Source organism: Paramormyrops kingsleyae, chromosome 8, assembly GCF_048594095.1.
Source record: "Paramormyrops kingsleyae isolate MSU_618 chromosome 8, PKINGS_0.4, whole genome shotgun sequence".
Taxonomy (NCBI): Eukaryota; Metazoa; Chordata; class Actinopteri; order Osteoglossiformes; family Mormyridae; genus Paramormyrops; species Paramormyrops kingsleyae.
This window is the reverse complement of record NC_132804.1, coordinates 30,139,680-30,153,761: the sequence shown is the minus strand read 5'-3', so window position 1 is coordinate 30,153,761 and position 14,082 is coordinate 30,139,680. Positions and strand designations below refer to the sequence as shown.

General features: G+C 39.2%; 1 protein-coding gene across 1 annotated transcript; it reads left to right on the top strand.

Moving 5' to 3' along the window:
• The first annotated feature begins 4,793 nt into the window (after window positions 1-4,793).
• On the top strand, window positions 4,794-6,845 carry il10 (interleukin 10). The gene is made up of 5 exons (XM_023832388.2): window positions 4,794-5,007; window positions 5,159-5,218; window positions 5,498-5,653; window positions 6,286-6,348; window positions 6,481-6,845. The coding sequence occupies exons 1-5, from the start codon at window positions 4,852-4,854 to the stop codon at window positions 6,574-6,576; spliced, it is 531 nt and encodes a 176-aa protein (XP_023688156.1). The 5' UTR covers window positions 4,794-4,851; the 3' UTR covers window positions 6,577-6,845.
• The last annotated feature ends 7,237 nt before the right edge of the window (window positions 6,846-14,082 follow it).

Below are 14,082 nucleotides of genomic sequence, written 5' to 3'. Positions count from 1 at the left end.
ACTATTGTGTGTGAACACAAAGTTGAAATCTTCACATACGGGTGAGTATTGAGCATTTTGTTGCAACACTGTCGACAAATGACCACAGTGTGGCTGATTGAGTCCCTGGTCACAGCTATGCCCCAACCCAGTTTACCTGTTGCCCTGACTGGTCTTTTCATTTTCCCAGCTTATGCTCTGGATCAACATAACATCATCACTGGATAAGCGGTTTGTAGAAAATGACAGATGGAAACTTTGAACTGTAATCTGCTTCAGGTAACAAAAGTTTCCCTTTCCATTCAGGCAAACTGTCTAATTCTTACTATAAAAATGTAGTATTTGTCTAAAAATAGGCATGGCCTAAAAATAATAATGTTCACACTGCATTTCTCCTTTGGTGGTTCAGAGGGAGGGCTGCAGACGGATCTGCTCTGCAGATCTTTGAAAATAATTTCCAGTAACAATAACCTCACTGTGATAAAGTGTGCTAACCCCATCTCCCCATCTAAGTCTTACCCTGACAACCACTGCGGTCTCACACTGGAACAAAGAGTGAGGTGTGTGGACTCATCTGAAACATTCACCCTCATGCTGCTTCTTTCCTGGAAACCCCTGCCCCTGAGAAGAAAGCAGCTTCTTTAACTTCCTAGAAAAAAGGGAACAACTGAATGCCACTGAGAGGCAATATAGTAGTGAGCCTGCCTTGTTTCTGAAACATTGTGAGACATATAGGTTGTACTGGTCTTATTCATTGTCAACATAACATACTCTACAGTTTTTCATCCTTTGCAACTTTCTAAACACAGGAGTCATAAGCTTATTTTGGAGATGTGAAATGAAATAAATAAATTGTGCCTATTTTTTTGGTCACTATTCAATATGAAAATTTTGAACAGCTATTCTAGCTACAGTCAGCTTATCGCTGTTCTATCTACTGATTCCCCCAAATTCATGAATGAGACATCATTCGTCATGTAACCCCTTAGTGTGGAATCGATCTTGTCCCTGTCCGGACCCCCAATCACAGCCTGTCATTTGGTTAACATAATTAATACATGTATTTTCATTCATTACAAGAGAACTTCATATTACTGAAATGTTCTGCTTGAAGGTGAGAGGAAGAAGAAATATCTAATGGATGATCTAAATGCAGGAGAGCCAGCTGATGAACTGATGAATGACAGGAATAGGATTAACATGTGTGTGTGTTTCAACTTTCTTATACTCATTCAGACATGAAGATTCAAGGTGTCTGACAATCCAGTGTCCAAAAATGATTTATTACACTACGTCAATAATATTTATTATTTTATCATTATTATTATTAATAATATTATGACATTCTATGTATCATATTTTGCTGTGATGGACTGGTATCCCATCCAGTATGTCCCTTGCCTTTTGTCTTCTGCTTGAACTGATGGATCTTGCATATCTGCATAGTGAACATGCATAACAGTGTCTGAATTTTTCCAAAGTAAACTGCTCCAGATAAATGTGCCAGTCATTGCTGGGACCTTTACACAGGAACTGAAAATCACCACTTAGTATGGAAAGCTCTGTCTGCTGATGTACACATACTCAGAAGGTAAACGAGCCCTGGAGATTCCTATAAGGCCTCCGGGACCGACGGAGAATCACTGAGTGTGCCAGAACGTGTTGCAGAGTTCATTGAAGTTTATTAGACCTTCGTAACTTTCATAGTTTCATAAATCAGCAGTTCGCACTTCACTGGATGTGCCCTGGGCGGGTGAGACCCCGAGAGCCAGAGCTGTCTGTTCCCACGACACAGACCTTTGGCAGAATCGCCCTTGGAGTCGGGGGCCAAAAGCTGAGCCATGGAACGAACTGCTGCCGCTACTCAGGCAGAACCTTACATCCAGCAAGCAAATGCCTTAAATCTCTCTAAAATAGCTAAAAAGAAAAAGGTCATTAAATATTCCTTAGTCTTGCGACCCCATTCACCGCCATCCATACTAATATTTATATGGGTGTTTCATACATTTATTGTTTCTGCACTCTCAGAAAAAAGGGTAAAAACTTGTACCTTTGCTTGTCACTGGTGCTGTACCTTCAAGGGTCTGCCAATTGTACCCTTTGCTGTAGGTAATAATACCTTTTAAGGTACAGAAATGGACTCATTATGGTACATTAATGCTGTTTGTACCTTTGGGATGTTTCTAGGAGTTCATTTCTGTACCTTGAAAGGTACAATTACAAGGGTACAGCCCCACTGCCAAGCAAAGGTACAGATTTTTACCCTTTTTTCTAAGAGTATAATTTGCAAATTATTATTACAATGCTGTATGTTATAATGCAATTTGTATACTTCCTTTTGCACCATTGGTTTTTATTTGTGCTATTTGGCTGCAGCTGTTGTGGGACTTTGCACACAAGTCCTCACTCACATGCAGCCTCCGAAACATAGCGATTTGATATGAATCGGGCTTCTCATTGGTCAGCACCATGGCCCACAGCTAAGGAATAGCTTTGGTTTCAGCACAGGAGGGGACTATATCAGCAGCAAACCCCCACCAACAATTTGGTGCTGCAGCCTTGGGAAGCGATGGGTTGGATTGCATCCAAAGTTTGTAGGGGTGCGTGAGCTTATGATTGGACTCAGCGTTCAGATCTTAACTACATGAGTTTTGACCCACATAGTTATGTTAGGACTAGTATTGTAGTGGAAATTTATTCTATTTTAAACAAGAAAATTCAAGCGAGGATTGTATCCCAAAGCAGAATTAGCTTCGGTGATCCATCCTGCAACCAGTCTTACAGGTCAGACACACACAGAACAGAGGGAGAATCAAACATCCGACCATGGAAGTGCAAGAAAACAAAGCCGTCCCTCGAGCCCCTTATCCGAGATAACAACAGGGCTGTAGTTCGAGATTAATGGATGGGGGGTCATTACAGGGGGGGTAATTTCAAACATCCATCCATCCATCCATCCATTATCTACCGCTTTTCCGGGTCGGGTCGCAGGGGCAGCAGTCTAAGCAGGGAAACCCAGACTTCCCTCTCCCCGGCCACTTCATCCAGCTCCTCTGGGGAAATCCCGAGACATAGTCCCTCCAGCATGTCCTGGGTCTTCCTCTGGGCCTCCTCCCAGTGGGACATGCCCGGAACACCTCACCAGGGAGGCGTCCAGGAGGTATCCTGACCAGATGCCCGAGCCACCTGGCTCCTCTCGATGCGGAGGAGCAGCGGCTCTACTCTGAGTCCCTCCTGAACGACCGTGCTCCTCTCTCTATCTCTAAGGGAAACCCATTTCGGCCGCTTGTATTCGCGACCTCGTTCTTTCGGTCACTACCCACAGCTCATGACCATAGGTCATAATTTCAAACATATATAATATAAAAAGTTATTCATCACTTAAGCCAACAAATACACATTTATTTGGGGGGGGGCTAAAGTCCCCCTAAAATAGGTCTAATGGAGGCCCTGTGCAACAAAGCAGATAATTAGTTTAAATAATGAAGCTGAAAAAAAAAGAAACTATGTGATTGTTTGTATGTCATATCTGCTAATAATTACCTGCCTGTGATCCTGTTAAGGTTAGGGAGAGATGATAGATGCATGGATGGATGGATATTATACGAGTTCCCAACCAGAGCAAAGTTAAATGAAAATTTTACATTCAGCTCTGGTCATAAAGGTGTAAAATCCAAGCAGGAATAGCGTATTAGCAGTATTTTAAGAGATATATGAACCTCAAGGGCTGCCTTGTAAATTAAAAAGCAGCGAATCTTCGTCAATCTTTAGTTAAGTTCAAAAAGAAAAACTGTGTTTTTCAACCTGGACAGTAGGTGGCGCTTAAACGTAACCAATAACGTTTTCCAGGCTCGGTTACTTCTGGCCGGCATGCTACGTAATAGTTTGCAAGCACTAAGCACTAATAATAGTTCTATTATCTGCGCTGACATCTGGAAAAAAAGAAAGGCACAATTTCCAAATAGTTATGTAGTCATTTCTTACATGCTCCATAGTTGTACTTCATATAAGTTAACATAAATTATTAACTGAAAAAATGATTCCCTCTTTGGGAATCAGTGAAAACGCTGAAAAAATGTTTCAATTCCTAAAGAAAAATCACAATATCAACATATTAATATGAAAAACAACGTAAATAAATATATTGTCTGTGAACTAATACTACAAATTTCTTGAAAAAAATATTTCACATTATATTCCTTGCATAGGAAATCAAATTAAATGTGTGCAAAAGAGTCGAAGCACTGAACAATTCAAAAGTAGTTTTCTTTTAGGTAAGGGAGACTGATGGCTGACAGTCGTACAAGCGCTGTTATTTTGGCACCAAAACCTGACTCATATATGGCAGTCTAACAACATCAATTAAAGAGATCATACTGAATTAATTATTGTGGATTATTCACATTCTCGTGTCAGTATATGCCAATGTTCCTCTAAACATCACCTGGGCGGTGATGAGACGGCTGCTTCCATCACGTTATAACTTTTAATACAATAAAATAAAAAAAAACGTGTTTGTTAAATCATACCGGCCTATCATTACAACTACAACTGACCAAACAATAACATCTCAATAATAATAATAAAGATAATAAAGATGATAATAATAACATTTATTATTCCTATTCTTCTTATTATTATTCAGAAGCATTCCCCATATTAACATAGGCAATATTTCCACATTATTACGTTATGACATTTTCCAATTTGAAACTAAACTTAATTTTGATGACCTAAGCATGTTGTTAAGTGTCAAGTGTTACGTGACACTTCCTGTACCCCAACAGTATAAATGAAGCTGTTACCACACTTGGTACCTTGACAAGCCTTCTCAAATTTCAGAGAAGATAATATAAACAACTGAGAGCAAGAATGCTTTTCTCAACTTTCACTTTCTTATCTTTTTTCATTATTGCAGTAGTGTTTGACAGTTCTGCTAACTGCATACACTGCGACAAGTTCGTTGAAGGTTTTCCTGCAAAACTTAAAGAACTTCGAAAAACTTTTTCCAGGATAAAGAATTATTATGTGAGTATTACGAACATGCATGTTACTTTGCTATGGGCTACATCTTAATTTAGGTATTTTTGTTTTACATATTTCTGTAAAGTTAGCATAAATTATTCATCGTTTAAAATAACAAATATACCCATTTTTCCTATTTTCTTTATGTTTCCAGGAAGCCAATGACAACACAGACACTGCACTACTAGATGACACAATTCTTCAAGACTTTAAAGTAAGTATTTTTGTCTTTATTACTTCAATTATATCTGTCTAACATGCTTACATGTACATAGGGTATCAGTGGTTATATAATGCAATAGCATTTATTAACCGATGGGGGCCTCGTCGGGTCTTGTTGATGTCAGTGAAACATGACATCTCCATACGCGAAAGCAAACGCGCTCTGGCATGAGCAGCACGCAGAAAACCTGGCTTCTTCTGCTAGAAATCCCTACATTTGGAGTGGGCTGTGGGTCATGATCTCACACTCCCCCCTGCCGTGTCTCTGTAGAGTCCCTCCGGGTGCCACGCAATGAACGACATCCTTCGGTTTTACCTGGACACGGTCCTGCCGACGGCGGCCACGAAAGCGCCCCGGTTACATACGCCTGACATCAGCATCATCTCGGGCATCTTCAGCGGCCTGAAGAAAGACGTAATCGCCTGCGTAAGTGTCCTGAGACCTGCGCCGCCCTCCGACTGGGAAGCGCATCCCGACACATCAGGGGGCTCGCTGTCAGTCGGGATTGTAAAGATTCTGCCGGCAACTAGGACGCGCACTTCAGCGCAAAGGCTCGTCCTTCTGTGAAATGAGCCGAGCGCTGTATCAATATTTCGCGTTTGCCTTGTAGTCTTGCTGATTCATCTTGGTTTTTAGGTTGAGTCAGTAGCGGTTTTTTTTTGCGTCTCACTTTTGAAAAATATCGAGCCTTTTTAACGCGGGGAGCTATTAACCATGGTGTTAAGAGCATATCCGTCTTTGATATTTTAAAAGTCTTATATTTACGGTAGTTTTCTCAATTATAAATAATTTTGTTACTAAAAATATAGTATTTAATAAGTAATCACGTATAATACTACTGTGGAATAGTAGTTTGAGTGATTTAAACACCATGTGGCTCTACTAATTGTTAATTTTATGAAGTGGAACATGATCAGAATAGGACCGGTCCTATAATAATAATATTTTAAATACACAGAAAGATCTGCAATTATTTTTGCCTCGTCACAAATTACTCATTTGAGCCAGAACAATGAGAATACTACTCGATGCTCATTTCTGTGTTTTTATTCTTACAGAAAAAATACTTTTCCTGCAAGAAACCCTTTTCCCTTGAAATCATCACGTCTACATACAAAAACGTAAGTGTCAGCATGTGCTCCTCTAAACACTGCGAAGAGGCTCAGTAGCGGATTACCTTATGCACTGTTACTGTAGTGAGACCTTGTGTTTATGAGTCCATACTGACCAGTCTGTTTTGTCTCTCTTTACAGATGAATGTTGATGGACTCTACAAAGCCATGGGGGAATTGGACTTGCTCTTTAATTACATTGAGGAGTATCTGGTTTCAAAAAGGAGCAGAAAATGACAGCCTGCTACAAGACTGGCATCCTGGACCAGAACAAAGCTTCATATTAAAGAATTATCACACTACCTAAAACCTTAAACATTTTTAGCTTTGTGTGGCCTGGTCTGCCAGGATATATATGGAAAAGCAAAGTTCGATTCGAACTGACTTAAATCAAATGTGTTTTGCATTTGCACTATTTGTTGGGTATTTCTATTTATTTCTTATATTTCCGGTGTGTTTTAATTTCTAAACTCCTATTAATGGAGATTTATGCTATTTTGTTTGGGCACTTGGGTTTTATTTCTTGTTTTATAAATTTTATATATTTTTTTATTTTTAAATATTTATATTTGAGTATTTAACTGCTAATAAATGATACATTTAATGAATGAATGTTGCATTTATATAGTGCTTTTCACAACACCCAAAGATCTTTAAGACACTTCAGACACCACCACAGTGTAGCACCCATCTGGATGATGCAACAGCAGCCACTCTGCACCAGTACACCCACCACACGGTAGCTAAGGTGGTGAAGGGGCAGGAGACAATTTACCAACTAGATATAGGAGATGATTAGGAGGCCAGATTTGATGGGGCCGCAGTGAGCAGTTTAATCAGGACGTCAGGGTACCACCCCTAGAAACCCAGGGATCTTTTATGACATCAGAGAATCAGGACCTCGATTTTAACATCTCATTTGAAGGACAACACCAGTTTACACCACAGTACTGGGCAGGCCCAAAGCTACTTACTGTAGCTTCAGGTGGAATACCTGGTCTGAAGAACAAGTGGTACAGCTTCTGACAACCAGTTCACCTCCTTGTCCAGGTTTTTGTGGCCAGAATTGACTATTTTGCTATGTCTATTCTTATAAAGGCTGTTGACACCCTGTCAGTTAGTCAGTCTGCTCTGCATCCATGACTTCCAGATAAGACTTTTCTTATACTGTATATCGACATTTATTTTAAAGTATAAGCAATGTAAACAGAAAGAGACAAGCCGCCATTCTGCCACCTTTCTGTGCCGTTCTCAAGTCCCTACATACCACTGCCATAACATCTCATAAGGGTCACTAGACTCCTGGGAGCAACAGGGAAATGCACTACAATGGATTAATACTCCATTGGAGAAAATAGAAAAAAGCATTATATAGACTTCAGATTGAAAGGTGCGTTTAAGTTGCATTTACAGTCAGCCATATCCCAGCCCATCATTCCTTAAGTTGTGGTTGGTATTAACCAACTGTCAGGACAGTATACAGGCAAACATTAAAATGCAATTTGTGTCAATGTCCAGCTTTCCTAATGTTATCAGTGCTATCAACTGAATGCGCATTGTAATAAAAGTACCATCAGAATATGAAGTTGCTTTTGTGAACAGAAGCAGCTTTATTCCATCAGCGTGCAGCTCAGCGGTGATGTCATCAGCAATGTAGGTCATATTATGTGGGGTATATACATATATATCTGACATAAATCCCATACATTGATATATACGTTTTTATTTCTGTAATTGTCCAGCTTTTTGAGCTGATTGCACAGACAGTCACATGCTGCCATTCGACATTTGTTTGTTACACCCGTAATGTAGTACCAAATGAAATGGTCTGTCGTTCCTATACTTCAGACACAATAAAGTCTGCACTTCATATTCTTAGACATTCCTTTTTCCCCACTTGTGTCTGCATCGTCTCTGAAATGCTGTTACAAACTTAGTATAGGCTTATGCATGTCTATATTTATATGAGGCTAATTTGCATCGCCAATTTAGGGTAATTTCTGGATGAGAATGGGATGGTCAAAATGCTTTTACGATAAGTGGGATTTATAACCTGTATGATGCGTATCTTTGTTTACGCAAAGTTTTATGAATAACATACATTTATTCTTCCTCAAGAATGTACGAACATTTTTATAAATGAGCTCCCAGATTATTATGTAGCAGTATTATCCAGGAACATCATTTAATGCATTCCAACAACACTGTGTCTGGATAGATTCCTCCATCTGACTTTACATGATATCTCAGTCATCACAATTAAACTATAATCCTGGACAAGGATCCCAGTTTACATTAGTCGTCTAGGGCTTGGACAACGTCTTCCACATTCACTTCTAAGCCAGCAGACCAAAATGAGCCACACAACATATATTGGTAAATAACAAAGGGAGTAAAATTTATTTAAAGAAACCAAGTATTCGGGGGTGAGTAAAGCCGATATCACAAAAAAGATACTTATTATTATTGGGGTGCCATTGTTTGGTCAGTTGTAATAGTCATGGTAGGCCAGCATGATTTGACAAACACATGTTTTATGTTCTACTGAAGAACATGTTACTGTATTAAAAGCAGTGGCCGGTAGGGTTCTGCTAATCCGCGAACTGCAAATCTAACCTTTTTGTTACCACATTAGCGTTTCCGATAATTAGCTTTTGATAAACTTAGTACCGCTAACGGTAAATCTGCTAACATTTTTTCCTGCAGGTAAAGTGAATGAAATTTAACAGTCAAAAACAATTGTAAATCCTAAAATCATTCATATTTGTTTCGGTCTGTTTCGAGTGTGCATGCGACAGTCCAGCTGGCACACTAATTGCTATCTACGTGTAAAGATAAGATGTGATTGGTCAATGCAGCAACAGCTGAGCAGCATAGTATACCTCTGCAGTTCAGTCGACTTACGACATTACAGTCTTAAAGACTACAACAACAGTGATTGACCCACTTGGATTCACATCGGTGCCCCGTTTTTATGCGATTACCCCGATTTAAGAAGTGTGAGTACTGTGAAGCTAGCAAGAATAATAAACCGGAAGTAGGCTACTTCCATTGTCATGGTTATAACAATAACTATTAAGAACTTCTACACTCTGCGATATCAATGTGACTTGTGGCTTCCTGAGATTACACCTAGATTTTGCTGCGTTTCTCGTAGTGAAAGTGAATTCCTTTCAGCACTGTTTGTAGATTGAAGCTGAAAATGATACTGTATATTTGAACATATTTATATCAGTTATGAAATATGTTTATCCTATATCATGTCATAATAGTTTTACTATTGTATTTAATGTTTCGCATTTGACAGATTTATGGAATTGTACGTTAAATTTTACGTTAAATGTAATTCATTTTATGCTAATTTATAAAGTCTGCAGTGAATGGATTTGATCATGGCATTTCAACACAAAACGTCTCTTCCTGAAATTGTTAAAGCAAAGAAGTTGGAACGTCTCATTCACTAGATAAAGCTGCAGCAGAGATACCTGATCCTTACAACCAATGTCAATGAGAAAATATAGCATTTCTGTGTTATTGATTTCAGTTTAATTTTTTGGAGAAACCTGTGCTTGATTTGATAAAATTAATATTATATGACCAGCAGTGGCGTGCACAGACATTTTGGGGGGCAAGTGCTCCAGGGGGAAAAAAGGGCACTTTTTGCATATGTGGAAAACCTTTTCTTTTTATAATAAAAAAAACGCACAGGTTAAATGCAATTTGACTTTTATTTCAAAACATTCTCTAAAAATAGACCAAAATGTATGAGAACGAATAAGACTGACTGTGGTCATTACAAGAACAGGGCAGAATGGTCGTTTTCACAGGCAATTGGGAACTGCCTATTTTTCCTTTAGCAAATTAATGTGTTAATGTTGCCAATATGTTACACCAAAAAAAATTAACATGTCTAACCAGTGCTTCTCAAAACTTTTAACATGCACCTCCAACACCGTACCCTTCAAACTACCAATAACAACGTCACTGTTCTGTCACAATCAGGTCACAACACAGTGCGTAAATGTCTGCGAGCATCGCTGAGTCAGTAACAACCAGTTAGGCTAAAGACTGCATCTTTAGACAGTTGGACGGTGTTCTAACTTTCTCACAGGAGACACCTACTAAAGACAGTCAAAGACATTAATTTCAATCTTACCAAAGTAGGACAGTAGTTGACGTTAGTTATGGAAAGGCTAATCCACAAAAACGGAGAAACGTCCATAATTCTATTATTCATAATCATGTCAAGGTTTTAGGTTTTTCTGCAGTTCCATCTCTAAAAAGTGTGATGTCTTCCCGTCACTGACTTCAGTTTGAAAACTTTGTATTTATTCACAGATTTCCGTGAGATCATCCTAAAATTTGTAACGAAAAATGGGCTCAAAAGAGCCCTCTGCCTAACGGCATGTAGCCTATAGCATAACGTGATATTTTCAATAGTGTATGCAAAAAGGTCGGAATTGATGGAGAGTGGGGTTGCCTAAATGGTTTAGGTTACATTTTAAATGTGTCGTTTTTTTGTTTATCCATATGGATGGATGGAGGGGGCAAGCTGGCAAAGTTTGTCATGTGCAGTTTCTGACAGGCTACTTCACAACAAAACAATTGCAGGTTGGTCTTAGAGGGCAAACAGAATAATTTCACTCGATTCATGGGTTACCTGACTGGTTGGGAAGGGAAAGAGCTGCCGTGTTGTCCGCCGTGGCTCCCAGTCGCTATAGTTAGCCTACTATGCCTACTCCAAGTAGTCCTATGTCATGCCGCTGCTACACGCCTCACAACAAATGAACTGCAAGCGTGTTCACGTGACACGGTGACAGTGAAAAAGCGACAGGGTTCGGGAGTCTTTGAAGAAGGGGCACAAATCAAGCCATTATTTTCACACCTTTTTAAATCGCGCAGCTTTAAAAAAAAAATAAAAAATCACGTCTTTCAAAAGGGCACTTTTTTGGACTGAGGGCAAAAGGGCAAGTGCTTCAGCACCACCTCGTCTCTATCTGTGCACGCCAGTGATGACCAGTATTCCCCTTATGCAAATGATTTCTGTCTGAGATATTTACTTTAAACAAGTAGACACATTTCCCCAAATAAGAATAATAAAGAAATTCTGCTATTTCAAATAAGGATGTATTTCACATAGGTAAAATATACAGATGTTGACAAATTTGTTGGTACCCATACAGGTCATTGAAACAATGCTTCTTTCCTTTAAGCGATTAAATTAAAACAATTGTCATTTATACTTGCATGCCTTTAGTATGTGATAGAGTAAACCAATGAAACTGTGAAAAGAAATGTTACATTGTTTAGATATGCTAAATTAGCATACACAGATTTGTTGGTACCCCTAAAAAAGGCCATAAATTACATCATAGATATGTTTCAAACTAATCGTTTAACCTTAATTAGTATCACAGGTGTCATCAAGCTTTTCATCAGCCATTCAGTCTGTTTAAATGGTAAGAACATGGTACTCTGTTGTGTGGTATCATTGTGTGCACCACATGAACATGGACCAGAGAAAGCAAAGGAGGGAACTGTCTGAGGAGCTCAGAAAGAAAACTGTAGATACCATCGTAAAGTAAATGCTATAAGAGCATCTCCAAGAAGCTTCAAGTTCCTGTCACTGCCATTACAAATATTATTTAAAAGGTTCATGAGACTATAGCTAACCTCCCAGGACGTATACGCAAGAGGAAAGACGAAAGCTTTAAAAGCAAAGAACACCATACCTACTGTGAAACACGGAGGGGGCTTGGTTATGTTTTGGGGCTGCTTTGCTGCATCTGGCCCACAATGTGCATCTGTGCAGGGCATAATGAAGTTATATTGAACCCATTGAACTCAAAGTTCTGAACTTGGAGGAATCTGCACAAGTCCAATCTCAGAATTCAAGATGGCTGCGCCCTTTGTTAACAGAAGTTAAAGCTAGAACTGGGGCCCATTTCAGAAAGCAGGATTTCTTGCTTAGCCTAATAACTTGTCAGAATTAAGTTAGTCAGGGCTAAATGTAAGTGAACAAAGATGAAGACCATTTAAACTGGGGTAAATTAAATCCAACAAGTTATCTTTTGGCTAAGCAAGTAATCTTGCTTTTTGGAACAGGTCCCTGGTATTGTAATTGGCCCTTCGACTTGTACTGGCACGTAGTTAACTCAGGTGTGACATCACTCCCAGTTCCGACCTCCGAGGTAAATAGGAAGCAGCATAATGGAAGCAGCTGTCTCAATACCAACAGTTTTTCTTATACAGCGTTGAGAGGAACATTGGCATATATGCAAATCATTGCATTCGATTTTTATTTACAGCTTTTTTAGAAAGGGGGTTGTATCTGTGTCCCTATAAACCATGAGGGTCACTAGACTCCTGGAAGCAACAGGGAAATGCACTACAATAATTTATTACTCCATGCCCAAGACCTCTTTGCCTATGCATGGCTTTGTGTGTCACATATACACCCCTTATGAATGTATAATTACCTATTTAACAAGCAAAGCATATGCAGAAGGCATACTTATGTCATACTCCACTGACAAACATAAGAAAAGGGAAACGGACATGAAGAAATGTCACCCTGCCTGAATCCTTAGTGTAGTCTGGGCTGCCAGGATATTTATGGAGAAGCTCATTGTTACCTTTTCATAGTTCGTTTCAAACTCACTGCTATATTGTGGCAGAGTTTCAAGGTACTTGTTTGTATTTATATTAGGGCTGTGAATTAGTTTAAAAAAATGCTAATTAATCACAGTTTTCTTTGATTAATCCCAATTAATTGCACCTAATATTAAAATTTGCAATCATAAATCTTTGCACATTGTTAATGTAGTATTAACACAAAGGGGAGTATATGAGTCATCCTCACAGGAGTTGGAAACAGGAGTAGTTAATAAACTTTGTTATATTACCATTTACTCTCTAATCAAAAGTATTTTATGAAATCCAGGGCAAGAGTTACGGATACTAGAAAAAAATAACAAACACTAAGCAAAAAATTAGTAAAAATATAAACCTATCATGATTGTTTATTTTGGGTTACATTCAATCAAGTTGAGAGATTTAAAAACTTTTCATCTAATTTTGTGTTCTTTGCTTTTGGGCTGTTTATTTGGGGAAACCCAAATGAGACGGCGCCCTGGGAGGCAGCCACGGTGTTTTGGTGTCTCGTGTGTTTGTTTTACCTGTTAAACTTGTGCAACCCTAAAAATTTGGGGTTTGGTGGGTGTAACTCCAGTCCTCCCTGAGTTGTGGAATAAACGGGTTACGGCTGACTTACTCGAAGTGGACTTTATTGAGGCAAACTCCAGTACAACCACGACTCCCGCACTCCCCGGAAAAATCTCTCTCCTCCACTTTCTGTCCCCTGGCACCAATCTCTATACCGTAATCAACATAAGTTCTTATGTGACATTGTTGCATCAAACAAAATACAAAACATTTCGTTTCATTAACAACAACAAAATATAATACACTCTGTTACACTTGCATATGACATCACAGCTCGACATACTTTCAACCACAATGAGCTCCTATACATCAGCGGCTCAACACTGCAAAATAGTGTTACGGACTTTGTATGTATTCCCATGGAAATTCTTCAGACAAACTCACCTGGAGATCGGCAGCTGCCCTCTCGCAACAAAGAGAGGCAGCGGCGGCACATTTGCACGGCTTCAGAGAAGTGCACACCCCCCCCCCCCCCACCCCCCAGCATGTTTCCCTCTATTGTGCGCCCACTCAGCAATA